At 41.5% G+C, this 15,798-nt stretch overlaps 1 protein-coding gene across 1 annotated transcript in view; it reads left to right on the plus strand.

Moving 5' to 3' along the window:
• The first annotated feature begins 11,790 nt into the window (after positions 1 to 11,790).
• Positions 11,791 to 15,798, plus strand: part of LOC149132649 (uncharacterized) — a 28,556-nt gene continuing 24,548 nt past the window's right edge. The window contains exon 1 of the mRNA XM_089363323.1: positions 11,791 to 13,809. Coding sequence (XP_089219449.1) covers positions 11,791 to 13,809 — 2,019 coding nt within the window. The remainder of the gene's footprint in view (positions 13,810 to 15,798) is intronic.

Raw genomic sequence — 15,798 nt, forward strand, 5'->3', positions numbered from 1 at the left:
CTCTCACCATTGCTAAATTCGGAAAAACTAGATCCCTAAATTCTAGTGTCTCCAAATTTAGTTGACTCGGTAGCGAAGGCTGCGGAATACATCCAACTCAAAAACATTTACAATTCGCAAAAAGCTTTGTTACTTTCTTGAAGCTTTCGTTGAGCAACAGACCATTCCCAACAAGAGCGAGAAAAATATCTGACTTAATGTTTAAAGTTATCAACAATGTCGCTGGAGAGCACATGGAATTCTGTGATGTTAATTACTGGAATATAAATACTCTTATATATACAGTCGCCATTGCTCTTAAAGAACACCTAGGAGAAATCTACAGTGAACTAAGTAACGAAATTGCTAACCGGAAACAACCTAGATGGAAAACAAAACTTGAAGAAAACATCAACAACGTGCACTGCCATAACGGATGGTCAACTATAACAATAAAATCTAAGATGTAAAATGAATTTACACCTGACCAACTCTACCTCAGACAAAAATTACTGAAACTTTGAGCAACTCTTCACACCGAGCTCTTGAGGGAAAGCTAATTACTTTAAAACATGAACTCAGGACGATGAGTGAGAAACTCCGCTATCACATGCGGATTTTTGAATGAGCCAGTATCAGTCGCAAGTTTGTTTCCAACCCACAAGCATTATACAGAGAGATGAGGAAGGAAAACATTACCATTAAGAAAGCTCTCTCCCAAGAAGATCTACAACCATTCTGGTCAAAAATTTGGAACGAAAAGAAGGATTTCAACCTGGATGCATCAATTGAGAGAGACTACTGTGCCAACACTCACAGTAAAACATACAAAACTGATGCAGAAACTTTTGCTATAGCAGCAGGCAAACTGCAGAATGGAAAGGCACCTGGAAGGGACCTAATAGTTGGATATTGGTACAAGAAACTGACATATTATAGAAACCAATTGATGTGTATGTTCAAAAGGACTATAGAAGGTCAGACTGATTACCACATTGGCTTGCTACAGTAGGAACAAATCTTGTTGCCAAAAATGAAACCACCGAGATGGCAGGAAACTACAGGCCTAATGCTTGCCTAAAGATTATGTACAAACTGTACACAAGTTGCCTCAACCAATTCCTCCAGGATCATTGTGAGTCGAACAACATTCTGACTGATGAACAGGCTGTGGAAAGAAGTAAGTGTGGGAATGTGCTGAACAACCTTTAATAAACTAAGCTGTACTGTCTGAAGTAAGAAAACAATGTAGAAACCTTGTAACAGTATGGCTTAACTATAGGAAGGCATTCAACTCTATCCTTCATTCATGGCTGTTGACGTGCCTACATCTGGCAAAAGTACCTACTACCTTAATTGCTGCTGTAGAGAGACTCACAAAACATGAACAACAATTCTTACCAGTGTTGCCAAGTTAAAATCAGAATTTTATGCTAAATTTCAGTAGAAAAAATACCAATAAAATGCTAAAAAATGCTAAAGACTAATTATATCAAAAAACTTAATTTTTATTTACATTTTTATTTACTTTCTTTAATTATATTCATCATTGAGAAATAATTTCTTGAATTTCACTGATTTGATCACTTTTAGCTGCAATGCCTTGATTTCTGTATACATTCAAGGTCCCAATCTTGTTAATTATGTGTTTTGGAATATCGAAGTTTTTGTAACATTTGCTATATCTTTTCAGGCCATATTTTATAGACAGTACTGATCTAAGCATTGGAAGATGCATTTTGTTTTTCAATTTCGATTTGATTACACCCATACTACTGAACAACCGTTCAACTTCTGCATTTGAGATTGGCAACGTCAAAAGATTAATGGCAAAATTTGCAACATCTCTAAAAGGATTTCCTCCAGTAGCATCTTTATATTCCAAGACTTCCAGCCAGAATGCCTCAGTATTAACTTTAATGAATGCTATCAAACTGAATTTCAATTGAAGCAATTTTTTCTTCATTTAAATGCATTGCTTCTAAGATAGGTAAAATTGGCTCTTTGAAATGCTGCAAAATATTCTCTACTGAAAAGCATTTGATATTCCTCAGTAATTTAATATTTCCTGGCAAACGGTGCTTGAGCTCTTTATAAAGGCAGAGTAAAAATTGTTGTGCTCTTTTGCGAATATTATTTTCTTCGGTGGCTGTTCCAGTCTTTTTGATAATCAGTTCTGCTATTTTTCTCTTGAACCTGTAGCCTTAATTTGGTTTAGGATCCAGAATTTTTTCACTAGAAGCATCAGGATCAAGAGGATCAATTCTACATGTTGGCAACACTATCATATTAGCAACAGATTTGATCAAATTTGAAAGATCTTCAAGTAATTTTGTTTTGTCAACAGTGTTTAATTCAAACAGTTTATTCACTTCCTGGTGGAGGCGCAATGGCCCAGTGGTTAGGGCAGCGGACTCGTGGTCATAGGATCGCAGTTTCGATTCCCAGACCAGGCGTTGTGAGTGTTTATTGAGCGAAAACACCTAAAGCTCCACAAGGCTCCGGCAGGGGATGGTGGCGAACCCTGCTGTACTCTTTCACCACAACTTTCTCTCACTCTTTCTTCCTGTTTCTGTTGTGCCTGTAATTCAAAGGGTCAGCCTTGTCACACTGTGTCATGCTGAATATCCCCGAGAACTACGTTAAGGGTACACATGTCTGTGGAGTGCTCAGCCACTTGCACATTAATTTCACAAGCAGGCTGTTCCGTTGATCGGATCAACTGGAACCCTCGACGTCGTAAGCGACGGAGTGCCAACAACAATTCACTTCCTGAACATGTTTTAAAATTGGATGCAAAAATAAAAGGTAAAGTTCATTCCTAGAATCATAAAACATTTCATGTAACGTTTGTGTTGTAAAGCATTTTTCTTTTGTAGTTGTAGTTTGGAAGCGAGTTTGCAATTCAAACCATTGGCTTAAAATTCTATTTACTGCTGGTTCTATTGACAGCCACCTTGTTGTACAAGAATTCACGATCTTCAAAGGCTCTTTGTCATTGATAGCAAGGTAAAGTTGTTTGTAGGCACTTTGTCTTGTTGAAGAGAGGACCATTTACCGGTTTCAGATACTAAAAATTCTAAATTTATGGGCAAGCATTCAGCACAAGTGTGAGATACTGCCAACTGTAAAGAATGACATACACATCTAAATAAAAGGAACTTCTTTTAATTTCTGGAAAACACCATTGTTGACTCTTGTCATTACTCTAGCATTGTCAGTTCCTATAGCCAGTAAATTTTTTATATCTAATTTCTTTTTCACTAATTCAATTTTTAAGGCATCTACAATGCCATCTGTATCATATGTTTCTAAAGATACCATACTGAGATATGTATGTACCACTTTTTTGTGAGTGTCACTATAATATATGATAACAATTCCTAACAACTTGTTTATCAATATATCATTGGATTCATCTAATAACAGGCTAAATTTTCTATCCCCTATATCAGAAATCAAATTTCCATCAAAATATGGAGCTAGAACATTTCTCACAATATTTGTACATTTTGTATGATGCAACTTCACTTTGGATGTAATATCACTTTCAGACTGGCAACAAATAAACATTGTTAAATTTGCTTCAAGCATAGATGTCTTATCATTTTTGGTTTTAATAAAATTGGTAAGAGGAATCATTTGCTGTGGAGTTGATGCCTTATGTTTCTTTGCTTCACAGTGGCTTACTAAAAGAGAATATTTTACCAACATATTACATCTACAATATCTGCAATGTGCTTTAGATTGGTCACTAGGTACTTCACACATCTACTTAGTAAATGCTGACATCTTAAGCCATTCCTTTCGGAATTTTTGCTGGTACAACTTTGTTTTTTCTTTGTTCATTATAATGTAGTGGGAAGCAAGAAAATAAATTGAATGATAAATAGAAATATAAAATTGAAAACACAACTTATCAATTTGCCGCTAACAATTCTTTCATTCGTCATTAACATTTCTTATGTTTGCTGCTTACAAATTCTTGAGGTGAAGAATGCTGATTCAGGATGCATGGTGGCCAACTTATAAATGGAGAAGTAAAATCTGCAGAAATACTAAAACTGTGTTCTGATATAAACCTGGGAACATCATATTTCACTTCCAATCTTACACTTAACATCTATTAGTAAAACCAAAAATATAACCACAATACTTGAAAAAAAAAAAAAAGAAGAAGTAGAAATATAAAGGGGGAGACCCCCGCCATCCCCATACTTCTATACAAGATTTTTAATCCAAAACAAGCATGAAAAACACAGGGTTATTTTATAACAGTCAAACTGAAAGTAAATCAGTCAATCTGTCATGATAAAAACTCATCACTACAGAATAAAGCATTGTTAGGACGAATTTCCATGCTTTCGTTCTTTGCAACATATTTACATTATTGTGTAGTGAGTTCAAGTGCTGACATGAGTTATCTTCTCTCCCTTCCCCAACCAACACCACTCTGTATCCAAGCCGGTGGGTGGGGCTGGAAAAGTTCATAACTTAATAAACTTCCTTTTGATAAACTTTCATTTGAAGTTTCAAGAAAGTGAAAGAAAAATTCAACAATAGCCAATAGTACTAAAATTTGGCTATAAGATACATTAAAGAAAGTAGAAAAGGAGGAAAAAGAAGAAAAAAGGGTAGGCAAACTGCCCCCACCTGGGGAAATGATAACTAGAACCAAAGAAAAAACCATAATTTAATAAGTCTTCAATCCTGAAAAAAAAAAAAGATTCGAACAATTAGAAAAATCAACAATCGAAAAATACCTCGGGCCAGTGTTGAACGAAATCAAATACCTGGCCAGAGGCACAAGGTTTGCGACAATAGAAGCACGGTTCAAGTCAGCCGAGAAGGCCAGAGACTTCTCGACTCGAACCGTGCAAAGTGGAAATATACTGTTTTTGCCACTGTATCTGGGTAGAAGGACGGCCGGAATAAAAATTTAAAATATTCCTCCAGAGGTGGAGGCAGCATGGACAGCTGCCTCCATCCTCTTCGACAGGGAGGAAAAGGTAAATATGATCCAGATCTCTAGGGTTGCCCCGCAAAACTGGCAGAGTCAAACTCTGGAGATTCTGGCCCAGGCTTCATTCGAAGTCTTAGAAAAACTCCCCGAAACCATTCATATCGGGGAGGAGACTATATTACTTGTAAATGTTGGGGGGAGAAGGCCCCGATGTTTTAAATGTGGCAAGAAAGGGCACATTAGGTCAAAATGCCCCAAGAACAAGGATGAGGAAGAAAAAGAAGAGACGGAGCCCCAAGCCAAGGAAGCTATTACACAGAGGGCAACCGTCTCTTCCAAGGAAAAAGAAACGCTGGCGCCTCCAGCCAAGGAGGCTGTTACGAAGAGGGCCTTGGCAAACATCAATATTGCGGCACTCCCAGCCAAGGAGGCAATTACAAGAGGGGCGACCGTGGAGGAGGAGACACCCTCCGCAAGGGAGGCGGTTACACAGAGTGGTCCACCTCTAATACCAATGAAATGCCAGAGGAAAAAAGCTACTGTGACACCCTCGGAAGAAGAAATGGACTTCCAGATGGTGACACGTAAACGCCGTCAGAAAATGGAGTCGCCTTCAAAGACATTAAGAGGTGACTCCAAAAATGAAAATGGTAAAAACTACGGAAAAACCTACAGGAAACCCTAAAAAAGGAACTATGGGACTAAGCACGATAAAACTACTCAGGAAGGAAGATCTTACAATAGTTGTATACAAAACACAAAATAAATATTTAGATAGGGTTATACAACCCCATCATCAAACGAAGGTATATAGAAATTACATTAACAACATAAATACGATAGCGAAATGCCATGAAGCTTGTATCTTGAATTAAAAGAAAGACATAGTGGACACATTGTGGAAATGAAAGACCTGCTAAAAAATGTTAATCCAGAAATGGAACCATTTCTGTATGAGAGGATGGAGGAGGAGGGATTAGTACCGGTGGTACTAAGGATCTTCCCCTCGAGTATAAAGCCGAGAAAAAACTGAGCAAGGTAAGCTCAGCGTTTTTTTCCTTCTTCAACTGACATGGTTACATCAAATATCAGATGTTTGAATGTACGTGGCTTGGGGTCGAAGAGGAAGCAGGCTTGTTTCCTCGACGACCTCAGGTCACACAGAATAAATGTGATGGTTGCTACAGAGACCAAGTTGGACAAGCTGCAGGCTTTTACACCTCTCCTGAACGGCTATGAGAAAATCATGTCTCCTAGCCGAACCGGAGGGGGAGGTGAGGTCGTAGTTCTGATCCAGAAAATCTTGACTCTGCAGACTCGTACAATCTTTGTGGACCCGGAAGGCAAGTCGGTCGTTCTAGATCTGATTTCAGAGGTAGGGCCTTCAGGTTGGTTGGCATTTACGCGCCTAATACAACAGGCAAACGGAATGAGTTCTACCAACGTTTGAACAATTTCCAAGTGACATCGAAGACTTTACTTGTGTTAGGTGACTTTAACGCTATTCTTGATGCACGCATGGATGGCATTGGCTCGAACAATAGGAAATGTGACTCACGCCTCGTTGATCTGCTGAAGCGATTTAGGCTAGCGGATCAATTCAGACTTGATAATCCGAACATGCCAATGTGGACTTGGCACGATAGATCAATCAGGTCTTATATAGATAGGATCTTAGTTAATACTAGAGATAAGTTTAATGTTAGTTGTCCACAGTTTATCTATGTACCCTACATGGATCACAAATTAGTGACGTGTAGGGTGCATATAGATAAGGTTCATAGACAGGGATCTGGCTACTGGGAGTTGAACAAGTCCCTATTGGATTGTGAAGCTTACCGTAGTCAGATTAAGGTGTTAGTTATGAGGGCACTAACCGGCACCGTGTTAAATAACCAGAGGTGGGGTGCCCTCCAAGAACCATTCGTATGGAGTCGACTAGATTTAGCAAGCAGCTAAGTTTAGAGTAGACTAGAGTAGAAAGAGATTTAGTCAAGGCGTTAGAAGAGGCGCTGAGAGTGGGCTCTGCACCCCAAGTTTTGGCAGCGAGATCAGCGTTGGACCAACACTTCAATGCCAAACACGAAGGATGTAGATTTCGGGCTAAAATACGTGCACTGGGTCGTGAGGGTATCAACATTGTCGGGTGGGCTCGCTCGGTAGAAATCCAACGTGGAGTGAATGCTACGATTAGGTCTGTGGTTAACGAACAAGGACAGCAGATCGAAGGACAAGAAGAGATGTGCAAGGCCTTTCACGAGCACTTTTTTTACGTTGTCTGGGAGGGGCAGGGCATTGGACCATGGGGATTCCTTACGGGTTTTCCTGGCCGGTGGCCCATGTCTTTCGGAGCGCGAGGCTGAGCGCTGTGAAGGGCCGATCACATCCAAGGAGGTTATAGAGGTGCTTTCCGAGTGCCCCGGGGACAAGTCACCGGGATTGGATGGTCTACCTTATTAATTTTATAAAAGTATGCCAGACTTGTTTGGGAACATATTGGCCAGTGTTTACGCAAATTGGCAGCAGAATGGGAGAATTCCCAAATCTGTGAACCGAGGAGTTGTTACACTGATCAGGAAGGTCCCAAGCAAGAGGGATAAGTAAGTAATTTTAGGACCATAACTCTGCTAAACACAGAGTTAAAGACTTTGGCTCCAGTGTTAGCCAAGAAAATGGGGATTGTCGCAGGCGACCTGGTGGGAGAGGCGCAGACATGCGCCATCTCAGGGAGGTCGATATTCAGCGACCTACATCTCATACGCTACACCATAGAGAGAGTGAGTAAAGTTCCTGGCAAAGGTGGGGCAGTGGGGAATTTAGACCAGTCTAAGGTATTCGATAGGGTCGACCATCGGTATCTGGCGGCGGTCCTCTAAGCGGTCTGATTGGTCCGACTTTCCGAGGCTGGATCGAAGCTTTATATTGTAACATCGAATCTGCCATCCGGATGAATGGGTTCTTCTCGAGCCCATTCGTGACTCAACTTTCGGTTTGCCAGGGCTTCCCCTTTTCCCCGCTCATGTATGTGCTTGCTCTCGAGCCGCTACTGCGGAGATTAGGGACGTTGGAGGGAGACCCGCGTGATCTATGTTGTAGTAGAAGTGTGACGGCATATGCGGATGATGTTACCATCATTGTGTCTGATGAAGGGCAGCTACCTCGTGTAGAAGACGCCATCAAAGGACACGAAGCGGTGGCAGGGGCAAAAATTAACCAGGAAAAATCAGTCGGCTTGCAACTCGGCACCTGGCGAGGCAATTCGATGCCTCCTAATAGCGTCATCGGACGTTTGGCGGAGGGCCCGGTTAAGCTGCTCGGGATCTGTTTTGCATGAGACCGCCAGGTGGAGAAAAACTGGAGAGAGGTAATGAGTAAGGTGATGGTCAAAACCCAGATCTGGACTGGGAGGACGTTATCCTTGCTAGCAAGGGCCGGGGTTACACAGGTGTTTATAGCATCTGTGATAACCTACTGCCTGACCGTCGTGCCTTGTCCCAGTTTGTGGCTGAACAAGTTGGAAAGGATCCTTTTTCGCTTTTTGTGGAAGGGAAAACCACCACTTGTGAGGTGTTCCATTTGTTGTCAGAAACCATTTACGGGTGGACTGGTGATGCCTTGACTGATGATGCGCAAATATGTGTTGAAGCTGAGGCACCTCCGGCGCTACCTGGATAGTGAGCAGGTGTGGTCACTGCATGCCAAGCAACTTTTTCTACAATTAGAGTCCCTTCGGAACTTAGGCACATGGATCAGGCGAAGGCCTAAGATGGGGGAATGGCAGAAAGAGTGCAGACAAGCACTCAAGCTGTTCTCCCAAGTGAGCAATACTGGCAATGAGGTTACCACTGCGGATTTCTAGGGGAGACTCTGGGCTTTGACGATAAACAACTAGCCAGCCTGTTTGCAAGGACATTCGGGCCAAGGTACCTGGATAATTTCCAGAAATCCTTGGCATGGTTGTGCTATCGTTCGGCTTTACCAGTTCGGGAGAGGTTGTCCAGACATGGTTATAACACTCCCAAATATATCCGAGGTGCGGGCACGTCAGTAAAACTGTCACGCACACCTTCGTACATTGTGGGGAGTTGAGGGGATTGGTGACCTATATCAAACAACTGATATCGGATGAGGAAAGAGTACGGCTCTCGACTGAGTCCACAGTTAAGATTGTACCACCTCTTCCTTTAACAAGGAAAGGAAAGCAGCCTTTTTCTACATGGTAGCCATACTGAAAGAGACAATGTAGCGAACAAGAGTGAAAGGGATTGAGACAGGTCACTTCATCTCCAGACAGGGTTTGGAAAGTTGGTTCAGCTTCCACCTCGTGAGAAATATCTGTCTGGAGAGAAGGTACCTACATCTTAGCGTGTATGAGAAAAGATGAAAAGATGTAGTAAGAAAGTTGAATATGCATGGAGACGTACTAATGTAGCCGGTCAATGAGGAAGGAGAAAAACAATTGTCTCGGCCAAATGATAAAGGCAAACACGAAGGTTCAAAACTGACAGGTTGAGATAGAACCCGGAAGGAAAGTTATATGAATTTAATATTTTTAACTATATATTCATTAAAATTTTTAAATCATAACGTCTTATCATCCTGATCCTCATTTTGTAATTACAACAAGCACTGATGGACCCTCCCCCATCCCCTGTAAGACAGTCCATTGTTTGTACCCGACCCCTCCTTCTTGTTATATCTATGTATGCCTTAAATAGGCAAATAAAGAAATTACTCAGTGTCTGTCTGGAGTTGCATTCATTCGGTACGTGAGAAGCTATTTTTGATATTGTTATCCTTTAGGGAATTGTTCTTTTGCGTATTTGTGGTTTCCCGTAAGAGAAACCTTGTATATTATTCTTTTTGTGAATAATTATTTGTAAATTGTTATCCTCCACCTTGTGGGGAAGGATAAACAAATTGTTATTCGTGTGTTGAACTTTGTTCCTTTGTGGAATATTTTGTATTCACTTTTTGATAATTTTTTGTTGTAAAAATTATAATAATGTCTTCGGTTAAAGAACCAAAAGAATTGAATTTTGCTGCTGCTGTCAGCAGAACTGAAAAATTAAAATTGAGAAAAGAGGAAATCCAAGCATACTTCAGTGTGATCACAGAAGAAAATGGAGAAAGCAGGATTACACCACCGAATGAAATTATAAATAAAACAAGGGAAAAGACTATCATTTACAAGTCATACAATGCGGAGAAGAAAAGATTTGAACACCTAGAGGAGAGTACCATAGAAAAATGCCTCGCGCCGGTATTAAATGAAATAAAATACATGGCCCACGGAACAAGGTTTCCCACAATAGAAGCAAGGTTTGAATCAGCAGAGAAGGCTAGAGACTTCTCGACTCGAACCGTGCAGAGTGGGAATATATTATTTTTACCCTTATATTTAGGTAGAAGAACTTTTAGGATAAAAGTTTTAAATATCCCACCAGAAGAGGAGACTGCTTGAACTGTAGCCACCATTCTCTTCGGAAGGGAAGAAAAAATCAATATTATTCAAATCTCCAGAGATGCCTCACAAAACTGGCAAGGCCAAACTCTGGAGATTCTTGCACAAGCCTCAGTCATTGATTTAGAAAGCCTCCCAGAGTCTATTCATATAGGAGAGGAAACAGTGTTAACTGTTCATGTGGAGGGAAGGCGGTCCAGGTGTTTTAAATGTGGGAAAAAAAGGCTACGTGAGGTCCAAGTGCCCCACCAACAAAGATAAAGAGGAAGAAGAGGAAAAGAATGAAGAGACGACCTCCACCAACAAAGAAGAAACAACACCAGTGCCCACAGCCAAGGAGGCTATTACCCAGAGGTTGACCGCCTCCACCAGTGAAAAAGAAATACCAATGCCCCCATCCAAGAAGGCTGTTACACAGAGGGCGTCGGTAAATACCTTGGCACCTCCAGCCAAGGAGGCTGTTACTAAGAGGGCGACCGCTGAGAACAAACCAGCCGTCACACTGCTGGAAATGGACTTCCAGACAGTGTCATGTAAACACACAACAGAAAAGGAGTTGCCTACAAAGAATCAAGAGATGACTCCTAAAAACAAAACTGTAAAAACTGTGGAGACCACCGAAAAACTGAAAGCACCCTCCTCCTCAAAAAAGAGGGAAGACGGCCCAGGTGTTTTAAATGTGAGAAAAAAGGTCCACGTGAGGTCCAAGTGCCCCACCAATAACTCCAAAACCAAAATTGTAAAAACTGTGGAGACCACTGAAAAACTGAAAGCATCCTCCTCCCCAAAGAAGAGGGAAAATTAACTTGATAAAGGTGGACATACCAAAAAATGAGGACATTGTGGTAGTGGCTTATAAAAGCCAAAATAAATTTCTTGATGGTGTGGTTAAGCCACACTGACAAGCGAAGGTGTATGAAACACAACAAACAAAAACATAAATATTGCCAAGATGTCGAGAGGACTATATTTAGAACTAAAGGAGAGGCAGAAGAAAAACATTGTTAAATTAAAAGACCTCCCAAAAGTATGCAACCCGCCATTAGAACCATTCTTGTATGAGAAGGAGGAGGAGGAGCTAGTTCCAGTGGTACTGAGAACGACCCCCCTCGATAAGAAATGAGCGAGCAAGGTAATCTGAAAAATTTTCTTCCTTCTTCTTTTTATTTGACATGGCTACACTATGTATAACTCCACCGACGCCTGGTCCCAAGTCCAGGGAGAGAAAGGAGGAGGAGGGTTGGACATAGGGCTATCACCCCTATCCCATAAAACCCCAACATGCTAAAGAAAAAAACAACAACAAATCTACTGACAATCGGCACAAGGCAGACAATTCGACCCAAGTTGTGACGATGGTGGGTGAAAGCCGAAAGGAAGCCCAATGTCTGATGAAGAACTCGATACTGAGTGCCAGCAAGGTGACAAAAATTGGAACCTGGAGCATGAGAACAATGTTCCAAATGGGCAGAATGGCCCAGGCTATCGAGAATTTGAAAGATACCAGCTAGAGATATTATCTTTTTCAGAGGTGCGATGGACTGGCAGTGGCAAGATCAGCAGTGGTGAAACAACCTCACTGTACTCAGGACCAGAAGATGCGCACCAGAGAAAAGTTGGACTGGTGCTTAGTAAAGAAGCAGCAAGAGCATTGATTGGGTGGAATCCAGTCAAGGAGAGAATAATAACAGCAAGGCTGCAGTCAAGACATGCAAAAACAACCATCGTGTCAGTATATACACCAACAGAAGATGCAAATGATGAAGAAAAAGACACCTTCTATCAGCAGTGTCAAGATGTGCTCAACAACATCCCAAGCCATGACATTGTACTATTTGCTGGTGATATGAATGCACAGATTGGCAACAACAGGGCAGGATTAGAACATGTCATTGGGCCATATGGTTCAGCAACAGAAACCAATGACAATGGAGAGTGTCTTCTGCTATTCTGTAATATCAATGGATTGTGCATTGGCAACACCTACTTTGCACATAAAAAAATCCATAAGAAGACCTGGAGATCACCAGATGACAAGATAGAGAATAAAATTGACTACATCTGCAAGGCACTGACTGATGTCAGAGTGTGCAGAGGTGCAGACATTGGCTCTGATCATCATTTAGTTCAAGGAAAAGTTCAACTGAAGCTAAAAAAGATGCAAAAGCCCAAAACTATCAGACCTTTTGCAGTGGAAAAGTTGAAAGGTCAACAGAAATCACAACAGTTCAGGCTTGCACCTGAAAACAAGTTTGAACCACTGCTGCAAGCAAGTGATATTGAAGAACAATTGGCAATATTCAGGGAGGCAGTAACAAAAGTTTCAGAAGATCGGCTGGGCAGAAGAAGAGGGAAAAGAAAAGAAATTTGGATACAGGAAAGAACCTGGGACCTGATAAATGAGAGAAGAAAGATAAAGCAGGCAAGAGTGCAAGCAAAAACACGGGATGCTAATACAAAACTCAGTGAGCAATACCAGTTGGCAGATAGAGCAGTGAAGAGAAGCTGCAGAAAGGACAAGAATGCATGGTTTGAGCAGAAGAGTGAGGAATCACAGGTAGTAGCCAATCAAAATGACACCAGGACCCTCTACAAAATTGTCAAATATTTGACTGAAGCTGGAGGGCCATCGGCAGTACCAGTAAAAGAGAAAAGCGGCACTGTAATCACAACAACAGAGCAACAAAGATCACGGTGGGTGGAGAGTTTCCAGACAGTACTAAACCAGCCAAATCCAACAACACTCTTCAATTTTGATAATGAAACTGGACAGCAACAGCTGGATGTAAGAATGGATAACATCAGTGAAGATAAAGTTGAAAGAGCTATCAAGAAACTGAAGAACAACAAAGCAGCAGGTGCAGACAATATAACAGCTGAACTCCTGAAGCATAGAAATCACTGCACTGTGAAGGCAATGACAAGGCTTCTGAATTGTTGCTGGCAACAACAAGTTCCTGAAGACTGGAGGAATGGAGTTATTGTGAAATTGCTTAAAAAGGGGAATTTGGCAGACTGTAATAATTGGAGAGGTGTAACGCTGCTTTCAGTACCTGGGAAAGTACTGAGTATTGTGCTGCTGGAAAGGCTGAGAGATGCTGCTGATGCAAGACTACGAGAGCAACAAGCTGGCTTTAGAAAAGAAAGATCATGCTGTGAACAGATTTTCACCATCAGAAACATCATTGAACAGTGTGTAGAATTTCAAAGACCACTTCAAATCAACTTTATTGACTTCAAGAAAGCATTCGATTCTGTACACAAAGAATCGCTGTGGAAAATTGCCTCACTGTATGGCATTCCGCAGAAATTCATAGCAATCATTCAGAACATTTACAAGAACAGCAGTTGCTGCATAAAAATGCAAGAGGGAAATACAGAGTATTTTGCTATCAAAACAGGGGTGAGACAAGGCTGCATTATGTTACCATTCTTCTTCCTGCTGGCAGTTGATTTCATCATGAAAAAGGCAATAGATGGAAAAAATCTAGGTATTCAATGGCAACAACAGCAGCAAAAACAACAACAGCAGCAACAACAAAACCACCAACAACAACAACAGTTGGCTGACCTTGACTTTGCTGATGACATTGCACTTCTGGAAGAATCCAGAGGACTGCAGCGAGTGACAACAAATCTTGCTGAAACAGCTGGTAAAATTGGTCTCAGAATCAGTCATGGAATGACCAAGTGTTATGCAAGTATGGAGAGAGGATAAACAAAGTGATGTAAAAATAACAGTTGGAAATCAGCCAGTTGAAGATGTTACCAGCTTTTCACACCTGGGCAGCGTACTAGCGAGTGATGGAGGGGCAGAGTGATGTCAAAGTTAGAGTTGGCAAAGCTGCAGCAGTTTTCAGTAAGATGGGGAAAATCTGGGCAAGTAAAAGCACTGATTTGAAAATTAAACTGCGTCTATACAGCACCATCGTGTTACCAACAGCACTGTATGCCAGTGAAACTTGGAAAGTAACATCAACAATATCCAAGAAACTGGATGTATTCCATCAGAGGTGCTTGCGGAAAATATTGAAGATCTCCTATCGTGACCACATCACAAATACTGCAGTCCTCCAGCGAGCACAGTCAAGAAGGTTGCAAGACATCGTGGCAGAGAGAAGAATGAGACTAGCTGGGCACATTTTCTGCATGCCAGACCAATGGCACACCAAAACAGCATTTAGATGGGAACCACCTGGCGGAAAGAGAAAGAGAGGAAGACCAAAAACAACATGGCGCAGATCGTTCAAAGCAGACATAGCAGTAATAAACAGAAAATGGGAAAACATCGAGAGAGAGGCTGCCAATAGAGATCAGTAGAGATTGTTGTCTGCCCAATGCGCCACCAGACGCGGGATGGACTAAGGACTAAGGAAACTATGTATTGGCTGTTTAAATGTGTGTGGCTTGGGGTTGAAAAGGAAGCAAGTATGTTTCCTCGACGATCTCAGGACACATAGAATCAATGGGATGGTCACTACAGAGACCAAGCTGGACAAGCTGCAGGCATTCTGAACAGCTAAGAAGAAATCATGTCTCCTAGTCGGATGGGACGGAGGGGAGGGGTTGTAGCTTTGTTCCAGAAAAACTTGGCTCTGCAAACACATATACTCTTCGTGGACCCAGAAGGCAAGTCAGTCGTTCTGGATCTGACATACAGAGGTAAGGCCTTCAGGTTGGTGGGCATTTATGCGCCGAATACAATAGGCAAATGGAATGAGTTCTATCAACGCCTAGAGGATTTTCTGGTGACGTCAAAGACACTAGTTGTGTTAGGTGATTTTAATGCTATCCTCGATGCACACTTGGATAGCATAGGCTCAAATGATAGGAGATGTAACTCATGCCTCGTTGATCTGATGATGCGATTTAGGCTGGTGGATCGATTCAGACTTGATAATCCGAGCGTGCCAATGTGGGCTTGGACTAATCACGACAGATCAATCAGGTCTTACATAGACAGGATTATAGTTAACGCTAGAGATAAGTCTAGTTTTAGCTGTCCACAATATACCTATGTACCCTACACAGATCACAAATTAGTGACATGTAGGTTGCATATAGATAAGGTCCATAGACAGGGATCTGGCTATTGGAAGTTGAACAAGTCTCTATTGAATTGCGAAACTTACTGTAGCCAGATTAAGGTGTTAGCTATGAGGGCACTAACCAGCACTGTGTTAAATAACTGGTGGTGGGGTGCCCTCAAAAGAGACATTCGAATTGAGTTGATTAGATTTAGCAAACAGCTAAGTTTAGAGCAGACGAGAATAGAAAGAGATTTAGTCAAGGCGTTAGAAGAGGCACTGAGAGTGGGCTCTGCACCCCAAGTTTTGGCGGCGAGATCAGCTTGGACCAACACTTCAATGCCAAACACGAAGAATGCAGATTT

This window comes from Octopus bimaculoides, chromosome 14, assembly GCF_046866305.1.
Source record: "Octopus bimaculoides isolate indiv1 chromosome 14, ASM4686630v1, whole genome shotgun sequence".
Lineage (NCBI taxonomy): Eukaryota > Metazoa > Mollusca > Cephalopoda > Octopoda > Octopodidae > Octopus > Octopus bimaculoides.